Raw genomic sequence first — 13,855 nt, 5'->3', positions numbered from 1 at the left:
CAAAACAACTTCAGTAATTATATGTGTGGGCATTTCTTGCTAAGACTACAATCTGGATTTCATTCTTCAATAGAAGAATTCCAGATGAAAGGAAACAACTTATTTAAAATTGCCCAGACACGAATTACAGGTTTGACTCACTGACAGATTTATGTATTTTCAGCCTACATTTTTTCCTACATCTCTTTTTCCAAAGGCTGTTCTTCTGTTGCCATAGAGACCATTTCCAGTCTCTTCACTTCCACAGGGTCTATTCTGGGGGATCACCACTGCAGCTTCCCAGGCCACTCTGTCTGTGTCTCGTGCCCAGGAGTAGCCAAGGGAAAACAGTAAAACAGAACATCTGCAGCCACACAATACAATTCTGCTGGTCGCAGAAATACTTCCATTTTTCTACCCACAAAGCTGGTGTGTAATTGGAAGGATAAGCTACAGCCACCCAGCACATGGAAACGTGGGCGTTCATCACGACTGCCACATCTACCAGGATGTTTTCTCGTCATTTAAAGGGATCTGTCAAATCAATCACACTCCTCAATTTACTTTTTCCCTGGCTTAGCTGTGATGGATGTCATTAGAAATAATGGGAAAACACAAAGGATTGACTTTCGCTTCACTCCATCACCAATACCCCTGAGCCTGCACACCTGGGGGAGCTGTTCGCACGGCAGCAGCGAGGGCCGGAGCAGTTTTGAGCACCGCCGCCCATGAAGGAAATGTCTGTACCAGGACAGGCCCTGGCCAGCCTCGGGCCCTCCTGGGTTTCATTTCACTTCACTCGGGAGAGCTTCCAGAGCCTCCAAAGGCACCTCAGCCGTCAGGGGAAGGGAGCAGGCCCTGTCTCAGGAACCCAGCAGGTCCCACTGCACAGAGAGGTCCCTCCTCCCTTGCTCTTGCGCAGCGCTTGTTCTCTAGAAGGGTCTTTTTGTTTTTCATTTCACGCTCGGGGACATTTGCGGGAAAGCGCATTTGTGAGGAGGCACTCGGCATTTGTGGGGAGGCGCGTTCGTGAGGCGGCGCGCGCGGCCGCCCTGAGGCACCGCCCACCCCGCGCCCTCCGCGCGCGCCGCCCCCCTCACCCCCCGCCCCTCAGGTACAGGAGCGCGCGCGGCGTGACGTCAGCGCCCGCCCTCCTCCTCGGCGGCGCCGCCGCGCTCTGTGATTGGCTGTCGGCGGGCGGAAGTGGCTCCGCCCCCTTGAGCGGGCGAGTTGGCGGGAAGGGCCGGCGGGGCCTGTGGGGTCTGTGATTGACGGGGCCGTGAGGGGCCTGGCACAGCCCGGCACGGTCCGGTACAGCCATGCAGGCCTTCCTCAAGGGTCCGGCCTCTATCAGCACCAAGCCCGTCGCTGCCAAGGAAAAGAACGCGGCCGGGAGCAGCGGGGAGGGCAAGAGGACCAAACCCATCCCCTGGGTGGAGAAATAGTAAGGGATGCTCTGGGGCAGTGGGGGGCTGGCCGTGAGGGGGAGGTTGGCTCTGGAGGGTGTAGAGAGGTAGTTGATGCATAGCAAAAGGGGGGCGCAGGTGTGGGTGTCCCCACCAGGGAGAAGAGCTTAACTTTCCCTGTTCTGGGGGAACTCCAGGGCTGGGAGGTGCTGTAAGTGCCCTTTGTGGCTGGTACTGAACAGGAAATCTTGGTCATGTCAAGCTGTGCTGTTTCATCACTGTGTTTTGGTGCATGAATGCATTTAATGCTTTGGATTTTTGAGAAGCCTTTATCACAAAGTGGTAAAATATTGCAGTTCTGCTTTTAAAAACATCTCAGACAGGTGTTTACGACAGTAAAAGACAAACAGCTCCCTGATGAATGAGATCACTTCACTCACAGAGACCAGAGGCATTTGACTTCCTGTTCTGATTTTGATTTCAACTACTAAGTTCAGTGTAATTCTTCAGTACCTGATGTAATCAGAAGGGGAGATGTTGTTTTTTCTAAATTTTAGCTTTCCTATGAAACTTTGTTAGCTAATACATTTTATTTAATGTCATTTTATTTAGTCGTCCCAAAAATGTGGATGAAGTCGCCTTCCAGGATGAAGTTGTAGCTGTGCTGAAGAAGTCCCTGGAAGGTGCTGATGTGAGTGCAATGACAACATCTACTTAATCAGCATTTTTAAACAGACACTTGTGTCAGTGGTAACAAAAATTTCTCTTTTCCCACTCAGCAATGATCATTTTTACAGTAGTACTTCATAAACAGGCTAAAGTGACTTCCTTGTGCTATCCTGTGTGGTATTCTGTTGTCATATATGTGTAAAGCTTCTTATATTCCCAGTCCTCTGAACACTGTAGAATTGTAAGTTCCATGATGCAGTTTGGAATTTTTCTAGAAAAGCTCAAATAGTAAACTTCTTGTTAATAGTTTCAAACCTGGAAAAGCTTTTGTTGTCTCCACACTGCTACTCCACCAGTATTTGCACCATTTGTGTTTAAGACAAGAGGAGAAAGTTTTTCTTTCATAGACAAGTCTGAATTGACAGTCACTCCTAAACATTTTTATTGATCTTTCAGTGCTTCTGTGAAACTGCTGAGCACTAAAAATTTTGGTTGATGAGAGAATTTAATTTATAAGTGCCAGGTCTACTGCTTGGATAGTGATTCCCAAACTTTTTGGGTTAAAGTTTCCAAGTCTCTCTGGCTTTAAAAAGCTAAATGTGGCAGTTGCAGGGTTGGCTTGTGTGTCCTAAGAGAGTAGATGAGCAGAGCATTTGTCATTGCATTTGTTTACTCTTGCATTTGCTTTTGGGTAAAAATTTAGTAAATATTTGGTATGTTTGATGGTTATTTCTTCCAGAGTAGCTGGTGTGGAGGTGAAGGGGCTGAAGGGAGAAATAAAGTACATGGCCAAGAGATTGCTCTGCTTTTTTCCAAATCTGAGCAATTCCTTATTTTGTACATACTGAGACTTTTTTCCTCCTCACCCGGGACAATCCCACTTGTGCTTCAAAAGCTGTCTGTGTTCATGGGCTGCAGTTTTGGTTTGCTCTACAGTGATATGAGTCTGTTTATCTCTGAAAATAATAATTTAATCAAAACTTGCAAAACAGACATACCTTATTTGTCTGAGCATATGAAGCCAAAATCAAACAGGTACAACACAACTGCAAAACATTTGTACTTCTTTCCTTAGCTTCTTTCTCCATGTTCAGTTTGCTTTGAGAACACTCTTGTAATGTGACCTTGTCAGGTAATGTTGTACCCCAGAAATCTGGGTTTCAGCAGCAGTGCTGCTGGATTACAGTATTTATAGAGTTGAGGTAATTAGGAAGGAACTGTTAACAGCAAAGGAGAAATGAGCTGCTGCCACCTATTCTGTCTGGACATATCAGTTGTGTAACATTGCTTAGGTGATGGGTTGGGAAGTTCTATTTTCAGCAACAGTTATTTAAAACCCTACAGCTTGTGGATCAGCAGTGTTTCTTGGATTCTGAGCCTAGTGCACTTGTGTTGACTTTTGGCCTCCTGAGTTGAAAAGGCAAATTATAATTCCTCCTTCTGGTTAGGGGCTCTGAATTTTGCCATAGCTACCCAAACTCAGCAAGGCATTTGAGGATGAAATCATGCAAGTACTTTAAAATATTTGGATTTTTTTTTTTAATTTAGACATTTTTATTAGTATCTTGAAAGGACTCATTCTGTCAAATAGGAAAAAGTGTAATTGAATTCTGAATTCGTACTTACTTCAGTAAGTAAATATTACTGCAGGGGTTTTACTGAGTTTGGTGATCTGGTGAGATCAAAGAAACAGCTGTGACAATGCTGTAGGTTTGAGTAATGTGCTTTATTTAAACCACAGTGCTGGAAATGGAGAGTCAGTCCTCTGTCAGTTGGCCCGTATTTGTGGGCCTTGATTTGGGAGCTGCTAAATGGAGCAGGAGTTGTAGCTTCCATTAATTAATACAGGATTTGTAACTCCCTATAGCTCATATACCTCCATCTGTAAGAGCACACATCATCCTGTTATAAACTGGGGACAGCAGAGTCCATGTGGGTTTGAACTGGAGAAATTGATTTCTGTCTGCCAGGAGTGTTGATTTGTTGGGTTTTTTTGTCGAAGAAACTGAAAACAGTCATGGTATGCTTTAGTTTTCATTTGCTTCATGATACCTTAATAACTAAAAAGAGAGTGTAGGATTATCATTGCAATTTACATCTTCACTTGTACTGAAACTTCTGGAAAAGCAGCTGAGATTTGCACTGTATGAGGTAGCTTTCCCATGAGCAGAGTGATGCCTGCAGGTATCCTGCTTACTCCTGGCAAGCGTGGAAAAATGGATAACCAGATCAGGTTGCAGTTTATTTAAAAATACTGCCACAGTTGCATAAAGGATTAGGTTGTGCTTGGTGAAAAGTGGTGTAAATACTTCAGTGAGAAACCAGCATAAGTGAGGTTGAAACAGTGATAAAGTTGTGGTGTAATGGAATTAGGAAACATTCCAATTAAACCTTTTACCTGCTTATGCTTTTTTTGAGAACAGTAGTGTGTGAATTAGCACAGAGGCATGAAATTATGAATCTCACAAACATCTTCCTTGCAATGTGCCAGCCTAGCACAGAGATTGGTGAATTTTCAGCTGTCATTCAGCACACTTTCCATCTCTCTGGCTGTCACAAAAGAGGGGGATAATACTATTGTGGTATCTAAACTGGAAAAGGTGTTTGTTAGTAGGGGATGCTGTTTGCTTATTAGTAATTAGAGAAACAGGCAACAATTGATTGGCAGAAAGAGCAGGCAAAACTTGAAATTCATTTATTTACAAGAAATTGATTGGAATTTGAAATTCTTCTATCTCTACTTGTAGGTACATACACAGTTGAGTCTGTGCACTGTGTCTTGTCTTAGTTGTTAAAACAGGATCTTTGTTACCAAGCTGATTGTCCCTATTTCATTTTCTGATTATGGGTTGTGTACTCCTGCATTTTTCTCTGTTCTTTGAATGGTTTTGGTTTTGCTGTTCCCATTCTGTCTGCATTGCATGCTATATTCAGCACAGAATTCTCAAATCTAATTTTAGTTGACTCTTTAAAAATAGAATGCTTATTAGGGGTTAGAAATCAAGTCACACTGAGAACTTGGAGGGAACTTTTGGATCCTTGTTTTAAGAATGTAGAAGTAGAACATCCCCTATTGTGAAAGACAGCAGTTTTAGTGATTGCTTGAAACAGTAATATAGAAAACTATCACTCCTATGTCAGCTGAAAGGCTTCTTGATTTCGGCCAAAATTCAGTCATGGCTTACACAAATTTTGTTTATGCCAGCTTTGTTCTTTGTGATGCTCAGGTGTATTTATGGAGATCAGTCATATTCCCTCTCAGTTTTTATTTTACTGAGCTAACTAAATCAAACTCTTCAAAAAGTCACTTCTCATAAGATAGGCTTTTCATTCCTTTAATCACTTTTCCCAGTTTGGATTCATTATCCTTGTCTAAGGATGACTTGAACTGTGTGCAGCTCATTACCTGTTAGTATTGATAATTTACATCTGCATTAAAAGTGCACAACTCAGATCACCATGTTACACAGGCTTATACTGCTCCTCTGACAGTCAAAATAAAATCAGCTTATTATCAGTTTCATTCCATCTTATGAATTTCAGATATTTTGCAGGTACTTTGTTATGTTCTCACATTGAGAGATATTTTTGCTTTGTGCTGCTAAATGTCATCCTAAAATTATTGCTGCAGTCTTTGCTGTGCTGCTCTGATCTTCCTGTGTCAGCATATCTCCTTAATGCAGTTGTATTTTTCATGCTGAGGTCATTAATTAAATTATTTCAAAGATCAATTAACCTAGTTTCTTTAAGAAGTGCCAGTGGTCTCCTTTGAAACCGGCTCAGAGGGGTGCAGGAGTTTGCCAGGGCCGTGCAGCGCAGGGAGTGGGTGGCACTGTCCCCGTGGTGTCCGTGTGGCTGTGCCAGCACTGCCTCGCTGCAGCCCAGCCTTCTGAGCTGCCCCTGCTCCCTGCAGTGCACCTGGTGGCAGCACAGAATCCTCAGCCTGGCTGGGCAAGGCAGGCTGGGCAGCTGAGAAAGCAAAGGATGGTTTCATCTGCACTGCTGGTATTGCCCAGGCTGTTTAAGGCCATCTTTGGATAAATTTGGGTGTTGCTGCAATCAGAACAGTAGGCTCTGTAGGTTTAGTGATCTCAGACATGCCCTGGAGTGTATATATAAAAATAAATATAGATTGGAATATCAGTTTGAATAGAACATGGGATGGTGCCACCAAATAACACTTGTTCATACTGTACTATAAACAGCAACTGGTTGTCCTCCTTTAGAGACCAAAAGAGAAAGACTTGCCATTATTTACTGTGAGGAATAGACAGTTTTTGTTCTATTAGGTGCTCAGATTGTCAGCAGGTTTTCCTGTTAGTGGATATTTTTTTAATTTCCTTTTCTTACAAATGATGCCTTGCTGTTTCAGCTTCCCAATCTGTTGTTCTATGGCCCACCTGGAACTGGAAAGACTTCCACTATTTTAGCAGCTGCTAGAGAACTGTTTGGGTAAGCTGGAATCAAGTTGCTTCAGTGTAATCAACTGTCACATGTCTCCTAATCATGTGATGAAGTGCCTCTGGTCATAGCCCGCTCTTAGGTAGTTCCCAGCACTTTTTCAGGAATATCTTTGTGTTCTAATTCAGCTCTAACATATGATTTTTTTCTCATTTGTCCTGCCACAAGTCACCAATTCCTGTTACCAGTATGGACTTCAGATTGGCAGCCATGTAACCCCAATAAAGACTATAGAAAGAATATGCTTTGCATATGATTTACTGAACTTTGTAAAGGAATTCCAATTTTTATGATTTATTTAGTAACTTGTTAGCTACACATAGATCTCAAAGTGTTTCATAAAATGTCTGACTTTTAATCTCTCTGTTATGCACCATTGAATTGTGTCTGAAAAGTAGTGTTGGGACTCAGACTAAAATTCAGCATGTATACATTCATTAACTCACTTGTAGCACTTGGGAGTTTTTGAGTAGCAAATTCAGTGATCTATAAGCAAAAGATGGATGAGAAGGTGGTTTGATGTTATGATCAAATGTAATGCTGAATTTAATGCCTCCCCCATCCCATTTGTCATTTTTAATCTTTGACTCACTGTTTTTCTGGAGAGAACCACTTCTACTTTAGTAGGAGGAAGACAACTCCACATTGTGAGTCCATTTTAATTCTCAGGATTTAAAATCCAGTGTATTAATTGTTGGCTTGTTTTTTTAAATGGAGTATAGTACTGCAGGTGAATACTGCATATCTTTTACTTTCTGGATATTTCATTCTGGTAGTACTGTTAGTGACTGCATTGTGGCATTTTACTTGTTATTTCACATTGCTCAGGGGCTGTAAGTAAAAAGGAATAAAACATAGTGCTGTGAACATATGAGGCCAACTTCCTCCTTTTTTTTTTCTTCCTGGTTAACTGATATAATTTTATACTTCATTGTTTTCAGTAGCCTGGGAGGAGATTCTAAAAATATCTAATGGAAATTCATACTTGATATTTTATGATCTCAACTTAAGTCTCTTTTAACAATGTTATTTAGTAATGCTGATAAAAATAATCCCTGCCATTCAAAGCAGCCAGAAGGCTTGTTGTTCTATTTTATAACATATCATTACAGGGGTTAGCAGCTAACGTGTTGCAATAAAAATTTTGCAGGCCTGATTTATTCCGGCAGAGAGTCCTTGAGCTGAATGCCTCTGATGAGCGTGGGATACAAGTGATCCGGGAGAAGGTGAAGGCTTTTGCTCAGCTAACGGCCTCTGGGAGCCGTTCAGAGTGAGTGCTGCATCAAACCCCTCCTGCTTAGGACAAAGCATGTGGTTGTTTTTGTTTCTAATATAAATGATGGCTCAGCACTGCCCAGAAGCTGGCAAAACACAGTGCTTTGGCTGAGCTTTTACTTCATGGAATTTCACATTGGGGGTTTGAATACCCAGGAGGATTTTTACTGTTGCTGTTATCATTGGAGGCAGACAGCAAAAACTCCACAAGGTCAAGACTTCTGGGTTTGGGCACATGTTGTTGCCTTTGCAGATTTTGTTTGACTACCACAGAAAAATTTCTTTGGGTAAATTGTGCCAGAAGTTACTTCCCTAGCCCTTCTAATCTGCAGGAATTTCTACAACATGGGTGTTGGTTTCTAAAAGGATTCTGCTGTTAGTTGATGGGAAGCTCAGTGCAGGTCAAGCCATGTGTATGGACTGTGGAAAGCAGCAGGAAGAAACTGCATGCCAAGACAGCCTGACTGATTCCAGTACAGTATTGTGTACTGGAATCAGTCTGTGGAGTATTCTTGGGAGTTTAGGGAATCAGGAAGCCTGCAAAAAGAGGCACATAAGGTGTTAAAAGAAGCATCTTACAGTAAGAGTATGTATTTTAGAGGGCTTTTGCAGTATTCAAGTGTTGGTCTTTTTATGGTAACTCAGTCCCTGCCTGTATTAAAAATATTAGTCTTTAATCTAAAAATCAATGAAATCTTTTAAAAAGATAGAACCTCTGAATCTGTTCTATTTTTAAAGATACATGCTTAAGTAAAATATTACTTGCTATTTGCAGGGATTTTTCTGTGTATGTTTTTAATTTTTTTTCCCTTTGTCTGTACACTTCCTGTTTGCTGAATAACAGATTTCTAATTTTCAGTGGTAAAATGTGTCCTCCTTTTAAAATTGTGATCCTGGATGAAGCAGACTCTATGACTTCAGCAGCCCAGGCAGCCTTAAGACGCACAATGGAAAAAGAATCTAAAACAACACGTTTCTGTCTTATTTGTAACTACATCAGCAGGTATACCTGGAACTTGTTGCTTATTTGGATTTGCTATCTGGTCTGTAGTCTCTTTTTTAATTTTTTCCCTGCTTAAAAGTTGATATCTAATTTCATAGTTTTCAGTTAATAGAGATGTCACTATATGCATGCAAGCCTGAAACAATACTTAGATTTCAATTAATTTTTACAATGTTGCAGTTTTAGAGTTATTTAAACCTTAAGGTATTTTAAACCTTTTCTGCCTTTGTTAGCTTTGTCTGTGAGAACTTGACCCACACGTTTTCTACCCCTGTCCTTCCTTTCTTTCAGAATAATTGAACCTTTAACGTCTCGATGCTCCAAATTCCGCTTCAAGCCTTTGTCTGACAGTATCCAGCAGCAGAGGCTGTTGGATGTTTCTGAGAAGGAACATGTGAAAATCAGTAATGAGGTAACTTTGTGGTTGCCATGTAATTTTACTGCTTAATCCAGTGCATAATTGCATGGCAGCAAAAGAGGCCAAGTCAGCATACTTTTCCAGGCTGCTCAATTGTATGAAATAAAATATATAAACTCATTTATTCTCCTTCCATAGATGAGATGAATTTTAAATCGTCCTAAAACCAAAGAAATGTCCACCAGAGAAAACTGAAGCCAAACTGTAGGGCTTTTTTTTCTCTGCTGAGTGTACTGGCAGAGAACTGTGCTTCTTTCTCAAACTGCCAGCACACATTTGTGTTAGTAGAGAGGTTGTTTTGTAACTTGTGTATTGTGCTTGGCTCAGACAATCTGCTTTATGCACTACTTGGTGTTTTAAAGTAACTGCTGAAAAAGTGTATTAGATTTTAATTAACAGTGAACACTTAACTTAGCATTTTCTGACATCATTTTTCAGGCAGTGTCATACCTGGTTAAAGTGTCAGAAGGGGACTTAAGAAAAGCAATTACTTTTCTTCAAAGTGCCACTCGCCTAATGGGTGGGAAGGAGATCACAGAGAAGATAATCACTGAAATTGCTGGGGTAAGCTGTGCCTTACAGTTTCTCCTGGAATTACTCTGAAAAGCATTTTTCCTATCTCTATCTGCCATTGTTAAAAAATAGTTTTATACTCACTAGTATTGCAGCATGGTAATGATGCACTATTTACCAGAATTTTAAAAGACTGCCTGATTCTGTACACTTATTACATAGCAGGTTTCTAGCAACTTCTGTAAATCATGGAAACCTGTAAAACAGTCTTATAATTCAAACTGAAGTTGAGATAATCTGCCCATAAATGCAAACTGTGGGTTTTGGGTTTTTTTTTTTTTGTGGGAGAGTAGATTAAAACATTTTTGGTGCTTTTCTGTACGTATGTGTAAAAGTAGAGATCATTGCAATATTGGTTTGGAAGCACCACAGGGAAATGACTTTCAGTAGCAGCTCATTTTCAGCTTAATGTTCACAGTGACAGTGACAAGTATCTGTGTGGCTTCTGCTTTTTAATGAAACAGCAGTGGTTTGTTCTAGAATGACATGGGTAATACTGAGAGGCACAGGAGAAACCTGAGAGAAAATGCATTTAATAAAACTTGTGTGAAGGTGTTCCTATAGCAACAAAACACCCCTGAAGAAGGAGAAGTGAGATTAGGAGCTGAGGAGCTGAAAAATAGATGGGCTTTAATGATGGACACACTTCCCATGAAGGTGCTGCCATCATAGCTCGTTGTAGGGGTTGGGAGGTTCTGACTTTGATGAAACCAGAGGCAATTGCTGCTGTGCAGAGTTTACAGAACAATTTTAAACAATTTTCACAGTGAAGTCACTGTTCAGTTTTGTGCATCTGTAAACCAGCTAGTATCTGAATAGATATCAGACATCTGAAACCTGGCAGAAATTGAGAGTATTGATAAGAAAGAGAAGAATGACATTTCATTATTGAATGAATAAAGCTCATTTAAAGCAAGGGAACCCAACTTTATATCTCCATAAAAACTTGAAGTTCTTGATCATTCACAACTTCTGTGACCGTGGAGTGACCTTAGTACAAAAGCTTCATAAAGAAGCTTTGAAACCAAACTGTCCAGGCACTCAACTGACAGGAATGACAATGAGTGAAGGGGGAAAGGGGCAGCTCTTCTCTGCACAGAGTGAAATAATGGCGTCTGTCAACTTTTTTCCTTCTGATTTATTGTCTAATCTTGTTGCATTGGGCATTTTTTGGATGCTATTGGTTTGTCACTGGAAATAAAATCTATTTGCTGTGTTGTTTAGGTGTAGAATGGTACAGAAAGCATTGGCTGATCTAACTGTTGAAGAATGTCCTCCTCTTAGTCAGTGTCCTGAATAAGCAGTTGGATTTAGGAAGGTGACTTTGATGGTCTATTGTCATGATATGGTTTTTGTTTTAATATCACCAGTAAAGGAAAAATATCACAGCCTAGTTTTCACTTCTAAAATGTATTTAGTCTGTCCCATATACTTGCTAGAGGTGGAGGGGTGTGTAGAGGAATGAAATCCTGAAATGCCTTCTGCCATGAACAGTTTGTTACTGTAAGCATCAACACCAATTTTAAGTTTACAAAGTTGAAATTAAGAAATATCACTTCTTGTTACAGGTAATCCCTAAAGAAACAATTGATGAGCTGATCTTGGGCTGCCAGAGTGGTTCCTTTGAGAAACTGGAAACACTGGCAAAGGTAGAGTTCTCTTAGTGCTTAGCCTGGGTATTTCTCTCAGTCAAGGCCCTGTGAATCCCTTGTTCCCAGGCTATGGCTGAGGAACATTTGGCCTCAGTCAGTTTGGATGCACATTTGGGAAGTGTCTTGTACCAGTCAGGACTCCCAGTCTTTCCCTTCTGAGGAAGAGCTGTCAAAGTTGCAAATAAATTTCCCTACCAATGTGACTCTGGCTTTCTCCTGGGTTAAACTGATGTAGACCTGTTCAGCTGAACAGAAAAATAAGGTTGCACCAATGATATTTCTATTTTCATAAACTTCTCTCTTCCCAAATAGCTTCACTGACCATTGTTCTCAATACTTGACATTTTTGTAATTGGGCACTACTTTTTTTTTTTTTTTTAAGCTGTCTTTAGTTGCCATGGGTTTTATTTCATTAAAAAAGCTTTGGTCTTACAGATCTCTCAATTCCTGAGACTAGCAATAACCAGATGAACAAAATAAATCCTAAGTAGTTGGCCCTTTAAAATGTGAAGGCTGTGGAACTGCCATCTGATGCTGTGGATGCCAAGCTCTCCTAATTTTAGAATAGGATTGGACAGGTTCAGTGGAGGTTGTTAAATGCTTTAAATGTCTCATAAAATTTCTGAGATGTAAATTGTCAGAAGCTGGAAGAACATTTGGACTGAACTGCTGCTCTGTGCCTGCCTTGCACGTGCAGCCTGTCACTGTTGGGCTGGTGCAGGGCAGGGCTGTGCTCAGGCCACTGAATTGTCCTCTACAATGTACAGGTTCCATACTAAATTGCAGTGCAGTCTGTCAGTTCAGTTCAGACAGAATTTTTCAAGATTATCTTTCCAGTTTATGGTGTTTCTGCTGCCAAATTACTTCCATTTTCCTCTCTCCCTGTGCAGAATCTCATCAACGAGGGGTTTGCTGTTGCTCAGCTTGTAAACCAGCTGCATGACACCATTGTGGAGAGTGGAGATTACAGTGACAAGCAGAAATCTGCCATAGTTGAGAAACTTGCAGTAAGTCTAACTTGAGTTAAAAAACCCAAAACTCATTAATCTTTACAGATTGATTTTTGTTTGCACAATCTCTCCCAAGAAGTACATGGTGATTTTTTGTTCTGAATGTTTCTTGGTAGAATGTAAACTTCTGTCCTGAGAATTTTCATGAGGAGTTGAAATCTAGTTATGTGAATTATTATCCATATTACGTTGTTCTAGTGGATTCGATCAAGAGGTTTGCGGGTTTGATTGTTTTGGGGTTTTTTAATATAACATGGAAGGAAAATTAAGATGAGAGTAAGTCAGCACTTGAAAAAAACTTAGGAGCTGCAAAATGTAAGATTTTGATCTGGTGAATAAAATCTGCCTTTCCAAAAAAGAGAAAATTCATTAACTTGCTCCACTTTTGATGAAGAAGGAAAGCCAGCTGTGGTGGAGGTTTTGCCTAAGTGACTGCAGCCAGGCAGGTGCTGTGGATGCCCTGCAGTGATGCTCCTGGCAGGGGCTGGCAGGGCCAGTGCCACAGCCCTTTGTGTTTGGAGCTTTCAGTGGTGGCCTCCTCTGGGAGATGAGGTGGAGGCTGAGAGCTCATGGCTCCCAGCCCAGCTGGACAGGGATGTAATGTGGAGAAATCTGTGCTGAGTAAGAGAACAGCTGACAAACTTCTTGTTCTCCACTGTATCCCAAGACACAGCTGCCTTGAGCATGGCAAGTTTTAGAGGGTTTTCCCTTCTGTGTTCCCTCTGCAGGAAGTGGACAAATGCCTGGCAGACGGTGCTGATGAATTCTTGCAGCTGATGAGTCTCTGTGCCCTTGTGATGCAGCAGCTCACACAGAACATCTGACTCCTCCAGCACCCTTTTTTCCAGGGGTGGCTGGGGCTCTCAGAGCAGGGACCTGTGTACTTTTGTACTGTTTTGGTTTTTTTTTGCAATAAAAGGACTGCACTGCAGTTGAAAAACCTGAGGCTGGAGTATTTAATTCAATTTTTTTACACTGGTAAAGAGCACAGGGGTGTGTAATGCTCCTACTGTGCAGTTCCTTCTTGTGTGCTTACACATGCAAGCAAATTATCAGAAGTGAGCATATCCATACTGGTGTCTTCATCAGCTGCAAGCAGAGACACAAGGATTAGTCCTTGTAGCCTATATTGGCTTGGTAAAATGATCACATCCCTATACAACACAGCTTCAGGCTGAACACGGCCCACACCTCCACCATCTTGTATCTATCTAATGATCCTTTGGGATTAAACATAGCAAAAAGCACTTTACTAGCAAACCTATTGCAACTTTTATTCCATTCAAGCTCTCAAAGAAAAAAAATGTACAGCAAAGAGTAGGCCATGTTCTGAAGGCATCACTTAGGATTCCCTGTCATCTCTCTATTCTTGCTCACAAGCCATTTTAAAGCTGTGACCTGGATGAGCA

General features: G+C 41.2%; 1 protein-coding gene across 1 annotated transcript; it reads left to right on the top strand.

The window, feature by feature from the left end:
• Window positions 1-1,196: 1,196 nt before the first annotated feature.
• RFC4 (replication factor C subunit 4) lies at window positions 1,197-13,391 on the top strand. Its single transcript, XM_054639538.2, has 10 exons — window positions 1,197-1,423; window positions 1,998-2,076; window positions 6,427-6,506; window positions 7,666-7,785; window positions 8,650-8,793; window positions 9,085-9,205; window positions 9,650-9,775; window positions 11,353-11,433; window positions 12,327-12,443; window positions 13,175-13,391. The coding sequence occupies exons 1-10, from the start codon at window positions 1,299-1,301 to the stop codon at window positions 13,268-13,270; spliced, it is 1,089 nt and encodes a 362-aa protein (XP_054495513.1). The 5' UTR covers window positions 1,197-1,298; the 3' UTR covers window positions 13,271-13,391.
• Window positions 13,392-13,855: the final 464 nt, after the last annotated feature.

The sequence above is a fragment of the Agelaius phoeniceus genome, chromosome 10 (assembly GCF_051311805.1).
Source record: "Agelaius phoeniceus isolate bAgePho1 chromosome 10, bAgePho1.hap1, whole genome shotgun sequence".
NCBI lineage: Eukaryota > Metazoa > Chordata > Aves > Passeriformes > Icteridae > Agelaius > Agelaius phoeniceus.
The sequence above is the reverse complement of the archived record's forward strand: the minus strand, read 5'-3'. Positions and strand labels throughout refer to the sequence as shown.

Excerpts from the sequence above, each read along its gene's own strand:
- RFC4 (XM_054639538.2), top strand. The coding sequence starts at position 1,299 with ATGCAGGCCTTCCTCAAGGGTCCGGCCTCTATCAGCACCAAGCCCGTC. Across the intron at positions 8,794-9,084 it reads ATTTGTAACTACATCAGCAG|AATAATTGAACCTTTAACGT; the intron begins GTATACCTGGAA and ends CCTTTCTTTCAG. Across the intron at positions 11,434-12,326 it reads AACTGGAAACACTGGCAAAG|AATCTCATCAACGAGGGGTT; the intron begins GTAGAGTTCTCT and ends CTCCCTGTGCAG.